At 39.9% G+C, this 18300-nt stretch overlaps 1 protein-coding gene across 6 annotated transcripts in view; it reads left to right on the forward strand.

Annotated features, from left to right (window-relative positions):
* TENM2 (teneurin transmembrane protein 2) overlaps window positions 1-18300 on the forward strand; it is a 2740530-nt gene that overhangs the window by 2011826 nt on the left and 710404 nt on the right. For 5 of the 6 annotated variants that reach the window (XM_085617838.1, XM_085617837.1, XM_085617841.1 and 2 more), the window contains one exon: window positions 12353-12596. In XM_085617838.1, the coding sequence (XP_085473964.1) occupies window positions 12353-12596 (244 nt within the window). The remainder of the gene's footprint in view (window positions 1-12352; window positions 12597-18300) is intronic. The other variant, XM_085617839.1, reaches the window with a different exon arrangement.

Below are 18300 nucleotides of genomic sequence, written 5' to 3' on the forward strand. Positions count from 1 at the left end.
AAGACACTCATTATGTTTGGCCTGTTGATGCATCCAGTAAATCCTGTCATTGGAGATACCAATACTGATCAAAACACTATCCAGGAGGTTGAAAAAGGCATCCTCTTACCAGTTGGCCCTGATGGCCCACTTAAGGAATGGGGAAAACCTAGGGAAATAAAGGGTAACACCCAATTCCCAGAGTTAATTCTCATTCCTGTCAGGATTTTCACACAGGGATTTCAGTTGTTTTGAGAAGCCAGAACCTCTTGGGCAAATTGTGTGGTCCTATCTCCTGTTGCTGGTCCCATCAAGATTACATGGTGTTCTCTGACATATCCCAAAAGTGTCTTTGAGTGTGAAGTAGCGGATAAACTTTTCAGGATTAATTCATGGATGATATATGATCATACTATACTACACAGATGAGGTCTAATAAGACCAAAACGGATCTGGGGTTGATTAGTTTCCCTTCTGGAGGTGTCTTGCCGGGGAGTTCTGAATAGACTGTCCCACGAGGAGCATGGTTAGTCGTAATTTGCATAAGGTGGGCCTCAGTCTAGAGTGGGTGAAAAACAGTGGCTTGGAATGCTATTCGGAGTGACTGTTAGTGGTTTAGATTATTTGTAAGTAATCCTCCCATGACCTTTTATATGTTTAAAAAGTTTGATAATATCAACTAACTTGAAGGTTTCTGGGTGTCAATCATTTTACTAGGAACCAATCCATGAATGCTTCCTTTCCCAACCATGGTCACAGATTTGCTGCAGTGTACCATTTGTAACTCTGTGGATTTGTCCACAGAGATAATTCCAATCTACACCTGGAAATGTATACTGAACCTGATTTTGTGTGTCTGTAAATCATGATCAGGAAATTCTGCCAGCAGGTCTTTGTGTTTGCAAGTTCTTCACACTGCACAAAAGTCTTTATAAATTGGACCCAGAGAGATCTCCTAGAAAATGTACTCGACAAGTTAACAAACAAGTTTGGTAGTAGTTAGTATTACGCTTGCATTTCGACTTCGAATTTGTTTCTTTTCTCTCGTTTACCTTTAGTATGTCCTCCCTTTGAACGCAAGTAACAGAGAACATTTTAACCTTCAGAAAACATTCCATTTATTACTTTATATCCTACCAAACTCATGACAAAAACTTGCGTTTTTATCCTGCACTGAGATTGTTTCTCTTTTTCTTTTGACTGACATTCCTTCTGACTTTTCCCAGACAAATCACTCAAAAACATCACAATATGTCTATTCTTCAAACTCCCTTTCACTGGTCTCAAGTCATCCGATAACAGACTGTACAATCCTTCATTTTAAATTCTGCTTTTGTGAGCAGGCGCTTCATTGACTGAATCGCCCATATTTTTTTTCTATTGTCTTCCTCTGTTTACATCACCGAAAAGTGTGCCTATTTTCACAAATTACAATGGCTTGTCCATGCCCTCCCTTCGCCACTTCTCCTTTCCCTTAATTTAGTGTGCCTGCCACAATTCGCGATTTTGTTTCCCTACTGATGTAATCTCCACTAACCTTTGAAATCTTTCAAAGGTTTTCCTAGGTCTATTCTTCCTATCCAATTCCCTTTTCAATTGTGATTGCAACATTGTATATTAGTGCATTTCTTGTCCCATGTTTTTGAATAATTGTTTGGCAAGGGAGCTGTGCAAATCGAGAAACAAATATTGATCTGAGTATTAGTTTGTGAGTTTCAATAGCTTAAAAAGCAATCACTAGGAAAAAATAGCACATGAGCACCTAAATGATCTTGGCCAGGCTTCAAATTACTGCAGCTCGCTCTCTTTTTTAAGAACCATCTCATGGGGAATTAGGCGTCTCCTGAAATTGACAGAATGATCGCCCGTCTACCTCATTTAGTATCCATAGCATTGCTGCCATTTCCAGGCTCTTTTAATATCTCCATGTTTTCTCAAGCCTTCAATATACAAGTAACCTGGCAAATTAATTTTGACTAGATTGAAGGACTGAAAAGGTCTTGCCTCTAGAGAGATGTCGTCCTCACATCATCTTCTCTCTGCTCAACTTCTTGCGAATAAACAGCTAGGCGGCTCAAACCTCCTCAGAATAAGTTGTTAGCTCTCGCTGCAGTGGATGGACTTTCCAACAATTTCTATTTTGCTGTAACATTTTCACCCAAAATGGTGTTTCTTTCTGTGGACTGCAAAAATAATTTTCTTGACATACAATGAACATATTTTTGTGCTTATATATCATAGTTTTTTTAGAAACCCTAGCATGAGAAATATAGAGAATAAATATTGTTTTTGCTTCCACCTTTGTTATTACATGCCACTATAATCAGAAGCATCTAAATTTAAGCCAAACATTTCCAGGAAACAACAAATTGTATTTACTGTGGCTTGGAAGGTCATGTTAACAGTATCGGACATGTTAGGACCTAATTTTACACATTTTTCCATGCACAAATGTAAACTATGCCCTGGTGTATATGGGTATTGTAAAATGTGCTTTGGTTCCTTGGGAATAATAGTGCAGAATTGCATGTGGCAGAGAGAGTAAATTTTAGAATGCAATAAAACATTAAATCCAGATATCAGGGAACATGTGAATGACTGAAATGGAGACATCTCCATTTTGTGAACCGAGTGTTAAGCTTTCCCTTGGCGTATATAATAATGAGCACTGACAGATCTGAAATCATTGCTTCAATAATCTGGACTCACCTTGAAATCATAACAGATCAAACAGTGCACCGCTCAGGTTGTTATAGTGATTGTGTGTGGCTTCATGAAAATTGGTCTCCATGCCTTAACTAACTGCTGCATCACAATTATCTGCTGATGGCCAGATGAGAAACACTAGCTCTATTTACTAAGAATAATGATACATATTCTGCCAGGATCAGCTGCCATTTAGTTGATGGGTCATGTATGAGATAAAAGTACTTCAGTATAGAAAAGATTGAGGAATTCCAGATACTATAGTACTACAGTTAACATGTTTGTATTGATCCAGTTTTGTATAGTCTACATTTTGTAGTCAGTGAGATTCGCTAAGGGGTGTAGCGAAATAAGGGAGATGGGGGGGGGGGTGAATCTTAAATGTCCCAACTATAAAAGCAGTGGGCTGCAGGGTGAGATGACCACAGCTTGGGATGGTCTGTTCCCCTGAGATGCAGGGTCAGTCCTGATCTGCATTTGATGGGCCCCTGTCCAGAGTGGCACAGTGGGAGAAAAAAAACAAGTTTTGCCAGTGAATAAACTATTTGCAAGCATTTGTCCCATCACCTTTTGGGTGTTTGTTTGCCAGTAGGATGCCTGGAAATTGGAGACTGGTGTAGTTTTCCAAGCCTACTACTGCCAATGTTTGTGTATTCCATAAAGCAGTACATTTTGAGGAGTACATCTATGGGTACAGTCTTACTACCTCTTTGGCAAAAACTATATAGATATAAATATATATATATATACAGTTTATATATATATATATATATATATATATATGCTCACAGAATCCGATAGTAGTAGAGGCTGTCAAATGGAGCGGTCCTCGCTCAGCGTGACCAAGGCGTAAGCTGAAACGCGTTGCTGGTGCAGTCAGTAATATCTGTACACTGCAATTTCCAAGGTGTCATTGCTTTTTCTGAGAATCGTCAGGAATTGGTGTTACATATATATATATATATATATAACTGTTTTGGAAGATGCACGTAAAAGAGCCACTAAGCAAAGGAGGGACAATTTGCTGCTGCCCAAAAAAATTGTGACACCTTTTGAATCAAACACAGAAACATCTAGATTCATCATGGATTGTAATAGTTCAAACAAAACTGTTAAACAAGTGATTACCAATCTTTGGAACATTTTTTAAAAAATCATAAACTTAAACATCATATTTGGGAACATGTAAACATCACATATAGAAAGTTCCCCTCCTCTGGGAATTTGCTAACCCAGAGTTATTTTACCAACAGAAACTCACAAAAAAGTAATTGGCTAATACACAAGGGTTTTGTTAAATGCCCCAAATGCAAAGCATGCCACTATGACCGTAATAGGGTGAATGTAACAACTATACAAGGTATTAAGAAATCTATCAAGGAAAGGATAACCTACAAGACCACCCATGTAGTTTATCTTCAAGAATGTGGCTGCGGCAAACAATTTGTGGGCAGTACTGTGAATAAACTAAAGTTATGCATCCTTCAACATCTAAGGGCCTTCGTCAATAAGGACTTCACATATGTGATGGCTAAACACATTTGGAAAGACCATGACGGCAACTTGGAAAATAACTTTTTTCTACTCTGGTATTGAACATAACCGATCAAAATCAGGGGAGGAGATAATGAAACAGCCCTGAGGCGTGCAGAATTGAAATGGATTATTATATTGGGAACGGAAAATCCAAGGTGCTTGAATGCGGATCCCGCACTGTTTACATTTCTGTAGGATTTTTCAATGATTGGTTTTTAAAATCCGTGATAGGACTCCTAAAAGATCTATGGAGTAGGAAGTCTTAACTGCCCTAAAGTATTTGCTTGATCTTCATTATTATGTCTCTATAAATATGGATTTTTAATACACTGTTATCAACTTTTTTCATGAGCATGAGACACTTTTCCAGGTATGGGATAACAATATCATACTGCACTTTAATATCATTTGTGTAATAGAAGAGAGGACGTAGGAGAAGCATCACCATTTGCCAACTTCTGTACTTTACAGAAAATAACATGTTGCACTTTATATAATATTGTGCAATAATAGAATCTATATTGATTGAGCATTTGTGCAATGTGGGAGGTTATACAATAGCAGCACTTAGCACTTGTCCAATCTTGGTATTCTACAGTATTTTTTCATTAACCCCTTTTATATATTTCTATATATGTGACATTTGTGGAGTAAATATCAGAGTAATTTTTAATCTGATATTGTTGTATTAGAAGAGATGATAGAAGAGCAGATTTTGGCTCCTTCTAACTTATAATTAGGATGGATATAGCACTTGTCACTTTATATCTAATATTGAAATGATCTGGAATTTAGTACTGAAATACATGCTTTGGTATGTTGCACTTTGATCTCTGGTACTTTACAGAGATAATACATTGCACTTTGCACTTTACAATCTCTTCTTTCTCTGTATTTTTGGGGGTAATATATGTTATGAAAAGCACTTTGCGCTTTATAAATGTATTTATGTATATTACAACATTAATACGAGGGCTCAATGAGATTGTTCGAGTTACAATAGAATTGGTATGATTCGATCAACACAGGTCCTTTCCTCTTGGACAATATGTTATCTGACTATGTTATCAAAAACCTGTGATTTAATCATTATGAACGATATAGCCATCCGAAAAAACAACTGCCTAATAAGACAACACTAAAATTATCTGTTGTAAAAACCAGAAACTTATGACTATGGTGAACTGGGTCTCTTACATTCTGTGTACTTCACAAGGATTGATTTTGATTCTCCGTTCATGCCTGCAATAGCCTGCTGCAATGATATACTTCATTTGATAAGAATGGGGAAAAAATAGCTGTTTCCCCTTTAACATTATGGATGTTTTTAATTGGTGTTGGGGAAAGGGTATTACTGTCCCTTTAAATTGACACTCTGTGCATTAAACTCTATGACCCAGTAGAAGGCTACGGCCGAAACGTGTAGGTCTGCTTTGTGGATTAATATGCACCTTGAACTTTGCTGGTTATTTGCTCCATAACGTATGGAAGCATTTGAAGCCTAATAAATCGCTTTGTTAAAAGGATTCTTGTGTGCCGTCCTTCTGTTGGTCCTGGTGATGGAGTGATAAACGCAGGGCTTTCTTCAGAGGCTCTCTGGATATATATATATATATATATAGTCACTGGCTGCACTATAGAAGGACAGAAGACAAGGTAATGTCATGCACCTGATTTTATTAAAACGGGACTGGGCTCTGGCAAAGCATTGTGGTCTTTGCAGATGACGCCAGTAGATAGTTATAGTTAGGACCGTGTTTCCATAGGAAATCTGAAAATTCTATTTTGAATAACTTTGGCGCCGGTTGACGAATCCTCGCGAATTTTTCAAAATAGGTGGGGAGCTCCGTTCCGCTCCTACCCTGAAAGTCTCGGTGTGATTAGTCAAGCGGGGGCCGAGAAAAAAGGGGGGTCCCAAAATGCGTTTTCCCCATGCATTTTTCCATAGGGACCTTTAGTCCAAGGTACAGCCCGAACGGCTGAACAGAATTATTTGAAATTTGGCAAAGAGAAAGTCCTCAGGTCAGGGATGTGCCTTTTGAATATCTGGAGTCAATCTGTTCAGTAGTTCCTGAGAAAATTTCAGTTAAAAGTACATATATATCTATAAGCGCGCACCGTGCGCGTACGGTAAGCATACCGTACGCGCACGCTGACGTGCGCGAGCGTAATTCTGATTGGTGGTTACATGACAGTAAACATTCCAGTCGGTCAAAATCAGGAAGTGTCGGCCGCCATTTTGTCTCTCACAGTCTGAGGCAGTGAAAAACAAAGGTGGAGAATGTGAAAGGGGGCAGGGTGGACAGTTCCTGACCCCCGAGCCTTTGTCACTGAAGGACCCCCAAGGGTGAAAAATAAATAATTTTTTTTCGAAAAAGCGTGGGGTGCGCGCACTTTGCGCGCACGGTAAGGACAACGCACACAGTGCGCGCACGGTGAAGAACCTGAAAAAAAAAATATTAATAAGTACATAAGTTAGCATTTAAAAAACCGTACAAATTCACTTAAAAAACCATAGGTTTCACACACGTTATAGTTAGGAATTAGCATTTAAAAAACCTTGCAAATTCACTTAAAAAACCATAGGTTTCACACATGTTATAGTTAGCTGGACCTTTTCCTCGTAAACAAACAATGAAATTCCCCCGTTATAGTTAGTGCAGGCAACTATAACTCACGCGACCGCAATCCTCTGCTGATGACGTCAGATATTACATCACTGATTAAATATGTGTCTTTCTGAAAAATAAATATTTGTAATATAGGTATAGCTAAAGATTAATGGAAGAAGACATGGGTAAATAGGTGTCTAAATACAGTGATGTAATATCTGACGTCATCAGCAGAGGATTGCGGTCGCGTGAGTTATAGTTGCCTGCACTAACTATAACGGGGGAATTTCATTGGTTTTTTACGAGGAAAATGTCCAGCTAACTATAACATGTGTGAAACCTATGGTTTTTTAAGTGAATATATATATATATATATATATATATATATCCAAAAAGTTAAAACCACTTAGAGAAATCAGGAGGGTATCAAAAGTCAAAATAGACATGGCAGACTCGACTTAGGGTCCCTAGACCCAGCTACAAAGCAGGATAACATATGTTTGCAGTGTGACACACCCCAAACCTCACTACTGAAGCTATGCCCCTGATGTTGCTTTTCAAGTTGACCGGCACTGAAGTTCACTCAGTATTGTGGCAGTTTGATCGCCCAGTCAACCATCGATGGATCTTGTCTACCTGCCCCTTGCTCAGCGCCACTTTTAAAATAAAGGTCTCCCAAATGACGGCTCTTACATTTGGACTGATGGTGCCGTGGGCAGCATCGCTTATCCCTCACCCCGAAGGATTATTACTTTCTTTTTCACTTATAATTACATTTTCCCAAATAGAGTATTTTCGTTTTGCAAATGTGGTGCATCCCTAAGAAACAGGTAAGGGCACACTCAGCAATACATTGGTTTTTAGAGTTGCTTCGGTGCTTTTAAATGGTAAAAACGGGAAATACACTCATTATCAGTCCTTTAGGCACGACATATTTCCTGCATGCAGCAAGAATGAGTCCGTGCTCGCGAGGCCCGCGAGTTTAACAGGGTTTCCTTCACTGTGATCAATGCCGCGGCCAGTGCCACGGTGGTAATTGCCTGAAATGGTGGTATTAATCATTCCGAAGCTCCCCTTGCTGTGTTATTAGCAAGATACAATAAAAGAATCATCAACCATCTCAGTTCAAATGTTATGATTTTCCAGGGAAGCCTTCAAGCTACTGCTGGCGTTTGATTACAGAAAGTGCTCTGAAGAATGGTCTTCGTTTCCGGAGTTTTCAAATCTAAGTGATGGCTTCAATTCTAAGTGCGTGGGTGTCATCGCCTGGAATGAAAGGGACCAGGAGGGTCTTATTCTGTGTGAAAGTCAAAGGAATAGTCTAAAGTTACATATGGGACCTATCAATAATTGTGTTTCCAAACACTACATTAATTATTCGACAGATGTCACAGGTGCCACGAGTGGCCAGAGATCAGCATTCTGACCTCTGTCCAGGGTCACACTGCCTGTATATACCGGCTAGGAAGGTCACCGGTCTGCCGTCTGCGTTTGATGGTTACTTTCATATAGGCGCCTCTAGAAGCAATTTCATCTCCCTGTGCCCAGAGGTGCTTGTAGCTGGGAGTTAGGGGGTTTTATAACTCTTGCTGTTCGAAAGTACCTAGTAAACAACATTTTTCTTAAACACATTTCTTCTAAGATGAGGAGGAATGTTCAAACTAAAAAAGAGACCTTGTATTCTGGCATATAGAAAACTTCAAATTTCACTCAGGATGACTCAGAACATTTCCTAACAATTATCGTATGGGAAATTAGAAACTCTAAAACACATCATTCTGGAACACTGCAGAATGCCCATCCTCAGGGCCTTCTTAACCTCCAGCCATAGGAGAGAAGTTGCAAAGGGGTGAGTATGTTTCTCTGTCATTTCTTGAACCAGTCTTGTCCCTTGAGTCAACAGGAGCAGTAGAAAAACTGGACCCATAATACAGATCGGGCGCACTGCCGATCACACAATGTTTCCAGAAGAGGTGCAAATCTGTGCCTGCATTAGGACCAGTGCATTAGGGGAAGGCGGACTAGCTGTTTGAAGAAGACAGTCAGCTCTTCACAGTGCAGGTGGCAACCTGGAGTTTCTATTAAAAGGGGTAGAGACACCCCTTTGGGTAGGTGCAGTTTATAACTGCACTTACTGCAGGGGGAGGTATTGAGTGTGATCAATTGCACCCTCACCTGACCCTTTTCAAGCAGTGCCCTTGGAGGTGCACTGACTATGAACTACCTCTATGCGGTACACAACCAAAGCACCTCCTGATTTCTTCTTTGCCTCTGCAGCTACACATACAATGCAGCACGGGCACAAAGAAAAATGTTTGTGCCCTATACATTGCATACAGATTGCATCAGCGAACATTTAGCACTGATGCGATCTGTTTTCCAGAAGGGCGGCCCTTGTGTAATAGTGCGCACTGGGAGTGAAAAAATGGGCGCATTTTCCCATCGCACCCCTGAGCTACTATTGATAATACAGCCCTGCACTACATAGATTTCTGACTTTCAAATATGTTTTGTGGTTATTGGCCCTCGGGGTCTAAGCTACGTGCCTACATCTACACTGTGACTGCTCCCACTCTTTAATATTAACTGTTACTACTGAATTAATAAGATTAAATATGTAGTGGCTCTATTAGTAAGGATCTCTCTAGTTTTAACCAATTACAAAATTTCAATAGAATCCAATAACAATATATCAGTAAGATTACATTAAAGCTACGAACTTTGCATAATGTCACATTCTATTACTAAAAGGAAAACTAACTCATTGGTCAGAATCAAATGTATATAATGCTCAGTGGAGAATTTCTTCTCAGTTATTAATTTGGCTCCTTCAAAAGTTAAAGTGTTTAACCAACACAATTTTTTTTTTTTAAACATTTAATTTTTAAATCATATTAACTCTTTCAGGCTGCAAAATATTTCATTTCCTATTTTTGTAGGACGTACAGGCCCTTTCTTCAGCAAACAATACATAGCTTAAGGATGAGACCAATATGGTCCGAAAAATTAAGAAGCAACATACATTCATATATTAGCATTATGGAGGTGTTATCCTTGCAAGACTGCACACTTTTGTTTTTCAACTTAAAACTGTAAGTAAATAGAGAAGTTCGTCAGCGGGCGTTATGTTAAATTAGAACATTGGAATGTGGAGCACTCCATTGAAAACAATGGAGTGCTCCGAGCTTCTAAGGGACGGTAAAAGCCCACAGAGCAACATTCCATGTTGTTTTTGTTTACAGGCCTCTTGAAACCCGAGGGGATTTAAACCCCCTTTGAATCCGAAAGGCCTTTGTTTTATTTGTTGAACATTCTGCCCTCTTGTGGCAGAATGGTCTAACAGCCTTATAGTCCGCCGTAGCAGGCTATACCGGCCATTAAACGCCTGTTCCCATGTTAATATAGCCCGTTTTAGCTGGCTCTAAGGCTATATTACAACACTTTTTCACATTTCAAAACCCAGATTTGCGGACTAACTTCTATGTTCGACCTACAGGGGTATGTTGTGGTGAATTCAAGTATGACCCAATTCATAAAGGTATTTATTTGTTCACCTAATTTGAAATTAGTTGCTCAAACAATGCAACTGATGATGGCAACATCCAAATCAAGTTTCAGAGTTTACCCATGCATATCAGAAAACAAATCTGAAAATGCAGTCAGTATTCTGGAGCACTCATGTACACAAAATTAGGTATAATAGGGATTTTCTGAACATTGGTATCTTGCAAAAAACCAACACACCAAGAGTTTGTAACTTTGTGGGCATTGGCATACACTTTGCTGATCAACTTTATGACCCTTCCGTTTGTCCTTTCTGAATAAGGCCAGTGATTTTTTTTTCTACAGGTAGCATTACTTGTTCTTTTGATAAAAGTCAATGGTTCTTTCTGATCGTGAAGAAAAAGTACAAAGAAATTCATAAAAAAACAACAAAGAGTAAATTAAAAGCAGCAGTTGAAGACATTGAGTTAATCCTACATGATTTCACGGAGAGCACATTTTAACGATGACAGATATAGATGTAGATGAGCCATAGTGATATATTTTTGCAAATTCCCTTCGCAAGCATTACTTTAAATACACCTAAATGGTGATAAACGATATCTCCATGATAACAAGAATTACAAAAGTTGTTTTCTCTGCTTCATTATGCGTATATAAATGCGATTTGGCACAGGAACACATTCACTCAAACCTTCTGTCGGTAATGTATCATCTTTGCAGCTTTTCTCATAAAATCACTCTAAATCAAAATTAATACATTGCTGCAGGTACCAGCATAGTTAGTCGTCAGTACTAAGATGTAAAAGTTACAATAATAAAACGGTCGATTTTTCTCATTTGTACAGTACAGTTAAAAATGTAGATTTTTTTTCTTGCAGAATGTTAACATCTTTTTAAGTGCAATGTCGTTAGCTGATGGATTCATCAAACCGTTTGGTAGGATTTAGCACATGTGTAAAACGATGATGTTCACTAAAGCATCAGTTAAAATATAGGGCTGTCTGCCACCAAGACCCTTAGTTGTAGCAGCAGACACAGAGACCCTTATTCAAGAGTATGTGGTCACCCATATGTAAGGGGGAAAATACCTTACACAAATGTGCAGCTGCAATTCGTAGACGACATCTCCTGGTACAGAAATAAAATCCAAGTGAAGGCTGCCAGTAAAAAAAGATGCTACAACCGCTTTAGTGATGCGTGTCTTGACGATGCCCCTTACATATATGAGCAGTGGGTGGAAATGTGAATCTAAGCATTAGTATGGAAGAGCACGCCATTAGGGGGGGAAATGCAAATCTGTACTTCGCTGCTCGTATATTTCATGGACAGCGGAGCAGGTGGTCTTCAATTCAGTCAGACATTTCTGTCTGCATAGTCCCTTCCATGTGGCAGCCTTGTGCTAGGTCTGCACTGCTGTGAGGGGATGGAAGCGCAGCTCTTTGTGAATGAGTGATGCACTAGAATTTGCACCCGCGGCAACTCTTCACATGTTCCTAAGTGCAAATATTGCACGGGTACAGATGATTGTGAAAATGAGAAAGTTTGCAAAGATCACATATTTTGAGTATGCACAAATGTACTCCTTTTGAACTTGCACAAATTATTTTTGTTAATTAGTGCATGTACAAATTCCATGTTTTTCTGGATATGAAAAAAAAAAGAATTGTTTCTTGAGTCTGTTTCATGAGTTGGCAAGCATGGATCGGCAGGTCTAATGTTCTTATCATGCCACGGAATATTTAACCTTTCACAGTCATCTAACACTGACAATAGTATATGGCTTACTAACTCAAAAGGTTGCATTTGAGCAACAGAGGGAAATTAGAATAAGCAGGATTTAGTTTTCAGGCAGGAGTTTTTTTTGTTAAGTGTGCACTTGCAGTCTCTCTTTTAATCTTTCTTTCTCATCTCTCCTCCTTCAGGCCACAAATCCAAGCTGCTATGTCTTAAGTTATAAAGCGCTTTGATTCTTCCAGCTGTCTAAAAATATATTTTCTTCATGTTTCCTCTAGGTCCTCCAAACCATCACAGTCAGTCAACGCTGAGGCCACCTCTCCCCCCGCCTCACAATCATACACTATCGCACCATCACTCATCTGCGAACTCCCTCAACAGGAACTCACTCACGAATCGGCGGAACCAGATCCATGCTCCAGCTCCGGTGCCCAACGACCTAGCCACAACTCCGGAATCTGTTCAGCTTCAGGACAGCTGGGTGCTCAACAGCAACGTGCCCCTCGAGACGAGGTATGCTAGGTACAGTGGACCTCACTTTTCTAGCATTCAATTTCCAAGCATGCCAGTGCCAATGCATGTAATCTATGCATGTAATTCATTGCCAGCTGGTTTATCTTTGATTGATTATCTCAGTGTCTAAATGCGTATGCTATCAAATTAAAAATGTACTTTGTATTTTATATGTGAGTGATGCAAGCTCCCTAAATTATTTCTGTTAAGTATGATGGCTGAGATCACAAATTGTCATTTCATCCTGGCTAACACATTTTCATACATGTGCTTCTTTACTGGGTGATAGAAACATTTTGAGTGCACATGATGTTGTTGAGTTAATGGTGGGTAATGAGGGACAAGTTAAATGTATATCTTGATCAGAGAAGCTTGCTCTGGTAAGCAGTGTCACTGCGGCACTGTAAGCAGGTTGTGTCTCTTCGAGAAAGTATGATGCGGTTCAGTGACATGCCTATAACTGACTGAAGTGAATCCCATAACATAAGATCCACGGCGGGGAAAACACATTCGACTTGCATTTGTTTTCTTAAAAAACACAAGACCAGACTCAACTAAGAGTTTCTGACTTTGGATGCTTGTTTGCTTGTCTTTTCAAAACAAGTCTCAATTTCCTTGAGTTCCAGCCAAATGCAAATTGGTTTCCTCGACAGAGAAACTGCGTCGTTTGATCAGGGGAAGTACTACATATAGATTTTGATTCCTACCAACCCACAAAGATGACAGACTGCTGCCTACTGGAATGGTTGTGGGTTGTTGAGGAACTTCACAGCCAGATGCAGAATAACCTTCTTCCCATGTTCCAATCTTACAGAGTGGTAATCAGTATGTTGGTGTGGGGCAGGTGAGATATGGGAGAGGAGGAATCCCTTTGAAGATCTATATCTGATGCTAGACACCTCTTGCTGGTGCGATGAACTGTGATCAACACTGCAACCTAATAACCAAAGCCTGCTTGTGGCACAAGAAGGAAAATAAATCAAAAACCCTGTCAAAAATATTTTGATCATCCTGCCTAATGCGGAAATAACTCAGCATCAATGCTAAGCAATGTTATCTTACATCCATTCCTGAATCCCTTGAACACCCATTCTGCTCACTATGCAGCATCTCTGGTTCAAGATACTCCTGCTTCAATTAACATGCTTGCTGTGCAGTGGTCTCCTGCATCACGTATCTAGGCATGTTCCTTAGCAAGATCCAGCATCAAATATGGAACGCAAGATGGCGGTTCATACCCTCAGACCAGGACAACGTAATTCTGCTTGTACGTGAAACTAGAGGCAGAAGTATAATTGGATGTTTGTGTGCAGGGAAAAGAGGAGATGTTCCCAGTGTTTACACATTATAGCAATGTCATAAAAGAAACTGTCTGAGTCTAGTTCTTCCAGCAAGTGCAGAGGGAAGTGTGTACCATGACTGATGTTCTCTTGCCAGTCATCTCATACTGCAAAGCATTAGATAAAATACACACAAAAGGACTGGTAAGATCAATGCACAGATCATACCGGCTTCAGCTGCCTGAAGCATATCGGCCATATTGGCCTCAGAGCTGGTCTCTCTACCACATGTCTGTCAGAAATCAGCCGGCTATCTTCAAATTACATTAATGTTAAAGATCTTCTACTTATTTCTATGTTAATTTTCACATTCTAAACATAACTAAAAACTCCAATTTAAACTCTGCATTTCCATCCCCACCGACCCCTATACATGTTAGTACAGAATAGTCCGTCCCTTGGAGCATGCAGAGATGTTCTCAGGTGTAACTGTAAATTCGCTGAGCGATGTAAGAGGAGAGTGACACCTACAAGGGGCAGAAATGTATATCATTATTGCAAATGTGGGCACAAGGGTACACTCAAACATTTAAATGTTAATGATTTCAAATTAGGCACAGAGGACACATTTCAGGAGTAGATTAAATACTGACTTCATTGCAATGGAAAGGTGACATGGCCATATGTCAACCTATTCTGGAAAACATATGTAGGCTCCCCAAAAGCTGATGTAAAACGGTAATGATTGTGGGAGGATTTGAAATTGAGCTTGGGTACAGGAGTATTATGACTAGTATTGGATCTCCTTCACATTAAATTAGATGTTTCCGAACTCAAGTGGCATGTTTTGACCGGCATGAGTGTCCTAATGGAATGTGATCTATTCATAGTGGTACGATCCTAAGGTAAAATGTTCTGTAAGGAATTTTTAAAAATCCCACCATCAGAATGACCAGGTGTGGGTGTGTTGGGATTGAGAACTCCTTTATTGAGCAGGGTGCCATGGATCGATGGCAGACTGGCTGTGGAATTTCTTATGGCAGAGACACAAATGATGGGTGTAATGTGGAAAATAGAGAACCGCCTATTTTAGAGACATTACAATCATACTATGGACTATTTAACCCTAGAACCAATGATGATTGTTTATCTAAGATGGTGGTCATCTTCAAGCCTATAGTTGACTACAGAAGGAAGGAAAATGTTCCATTGCCTTGTCCAATTAAACTAAGGAACCTGATTTTATTTTTAGGAATTAGGGAAGTCAATTAGGATTCTGAAATGAGGTGAGAAGTTCACCATTCACAATGGACTGTAAGAACTTGATGTGATTAAAATATTTATGTTCTTGTACAAATAGAAATGGGGTGAGGTGATGGTGGTGGTAATATTTTCAAATAAACTCTAAAATATTTTTATTTTTTCTATTGTTTCCTTTATTTGATTGATTCTGACTGATCTATTAATGCCATGCTTATTTATACTACAAAAATAAAACAGAAAATACATATACAAATAAGGGATGTATTAATTGCAATGTGACTAGTCAATGCCCGAGGGTTCAATAAAATTATTTTAAAAAACAGGAATGGCCAATGGGCATACGGCCGAACAGAGGTAAGTAAACAAATAAATAAATAAAACACATTTTGTGGCGTGCGCTGCATCGCATTTGGCGATGCAGCGCCCGCAAAGAAATCTGTTTTATTTATTTATTTGTTTACTTACCTCTGTTTGGCTGTATGCCGTAGTTTACTACCCCCACCCTGCTCCTCCCTGCCCCGCCCACCGCCTCACAGCACTCTCTCCAGGAGCCGCTACTGGAAGTAAACAATAGATATATTTGAGTGTAAAGGCCCCCTTGCATCCCAAGGTACCCCTGTATATGGTTGACATCGCAGAGTTGTTTCCAGACCAACAGCCACTGGTTTACGATTTTGTTTGTTTCCACACTGAGATTGTCCAGGTGTGTACTAGGTTTCCTTGTAAAGGGGACTAGAAAAATAAGTTATGAGGCAAGGTTTTATCAAACACTATTATTTGAAATATTCTATGAGAACGTAAAGTAAGTAGTCACATGCACTACTTAGATATCATAGAGGGTGATTACCAAAGAGATAAGTGTAAAATGTTTTCTGCTGCACATCATTAGTGTGTGGTTACTGCCTACCTCCAATGTTAAAACATGGCCTAGGTATAACGGAACGTTTTACGCAGTAAAGCATGCTTTTCACCATCTTACTTCTCAGGTAATATGCAAACACGTAAGAGCTTCTTCCAGTCTAACATGAAATTGTGCTCAACCATATTCAGACAGCCTCTTACCAGTCCTGCTCAATATCGCCCCCACACAAACCATCTATGTACCCCCCACCTCTTCAATATTTACTTGAAGCCCATCATGCACCTTCCAAGAGCCTACATCCTTCTCCTCTTTTAGACTCAGCCATTCTGGTGACACACATATGTCCCTCGTAGTCAGAGGAGGTCATTAAACAATTAGTTCCTGTGACACAAGTCTGCAAAACAATAGAGACTTGGAATGGCCAGACCAGAGGGAAACCCACTGGATTCAAGAAGGAAATCCTGCAGCCGGACAAGCCACCTTCCCTCAAAAACCTAAAGCATTCTGCATACCCCCATCCTTCAATGGAGACAGCATCTCCATAAAAACCAGAATAAGGAGTCTAGGAATTATTACGGATGCCGACCACAGTCCCAGTTCGCAGATGAGCGGTGTTCAAAGCTAAGTGAAGCTCCTCAAAAATAACCTGTTTTTTATCCCACATGAACATCATGTATGGTGCTTTACGTACTAGTAAACTTAGCCTGTAACTTTGTCAATGTGTTATGCATTGGGTTACTCTTGAAGCACAGAAACCTATTTTCTATGCTTCAAACCCACCTTGAGTTGACAATCTTTGATGGAGTACAAGAAAGTGTTTCAATGAATGCCACTACCTCAAGATGAACGACTACATTTTCTTCTGTGGTGTACATTGCAAATGAATCACCTTTAGGCACTTCTCCCTTCATGGCACATAACTGAGCTGAGGTCCAAGACAAAGGGCCTGATTAGGACTTGGCGGATGGGATACTCCGTCACAAACGTAACGGATATCCCATCCGCCGCATTACAAGTGCCATAGGATATAATGCACTTATAATACGGCAGAAATAATATCCGTCACATTTGCGATGGAGTATGCCATCCGCCAAGATCTAAATCAGGCCTACAGGCATTTGCATCATACCCCTATTCCACAATGGTTCATGATGGAAATAGCTAAATTTTGTCTGGTATTGACTTAGATTATCGTGGAACCTGTTTTATGTTTGCCATAGGACTCTGCACACATTAGTCCTACTATCCTGTGGTAAAAGTCTTGTGCTCTTCCTTTTAAGCATAGTAAAATAGGCATATACCAAGGTGACACAATTCTTTTACTTATAAGTCCCTGGTATATGGTACAACATGTACCCAGGACCGGTAAATTACTAGTGAGCTGTGGCACACATTGTGCCACCCCCTGTGCCACCCCCTAAAGAAGCACTTTAAGACAAGCATCCAGGCCTGCTAGTTCAGCCTGGGTGTGCAGTTTGAAACTGTCATTTCGACCTGGCAAAATAAACCTTTTGCTTGTCTTAAATCTTTCTTTTCAATGTTTATAATTCACCCCTACAGTAGGCCCTAAATGCCTACAGGGCAGGGTGCATGGCATTTAAAATGTAGGACATGTATATTGCATGTTTCACATGTGCTGACATGAAAACCCTCAAGTCAGTTTTCTCTGTGGCAAGGCTGGCACGTCTATAGTAAAACACTGTGTTACATTATAACAATTTTTAGTGCTTAATATCAGTTTGGGAGCAACTAGAAAAGTGACTCAAGGGCCCAATTTAATAGTAATTTTATAATCAAAATTAATCGTTGATTCAAATTTTACGATGCTATTGTAGAATTGACACTTATAGAAAGTTGTCATTTTCCTACCTAAGCCAAGGGGTATTTCTGCCAGGGTCCAGTGTCCTCTGACTGCTGATATCTCCCCTGTGGTGAGATGGGTGCTCCTGATAAATGGACAAAAAACTGGGATGTAGGGAGGTGTTTATCTTCCTTTAGTAGGATGGTCTGGGGGTTGTGCCCAGTCCATTTCCCAGCTTCAAAGGATACCTACTGTCTCACTGGCAGTTATAGCCTACACTAGGCCCAGCTCTCTTTTTCTTCATAGTCAGCTTGGCTCCAGGCCCCATGGGAAGGAGGGCTGCCCAAGAACTGGTTTGGGGTGACCACAAGGGAGATTTTTACCTTTATCATACCCAAACTTCTGAGTGGGCACAGAGTTCTTCCCATGGGAAGAAGGATTCTGTAACTTTGGATTTAGGTAGAGAGGGGCACTGTGGAATAGTTTACAGTAAAACATGCAGGAAGT

Source organism: Triturus cristatus, chromosome 7 (assembly GCF_964204655.1).
Source record: "Triturus cristatus chromosome 7, aTriCri1.1, whole genome shotgun sequence".
In the NCBI taxonomy this organism is placed as follows: domain Eukaryota; kingdom Metazoa; phylum Chordata; class Amphibia; order Caudata; family Salamandridae; genus Triturus; species Triturus cristatus.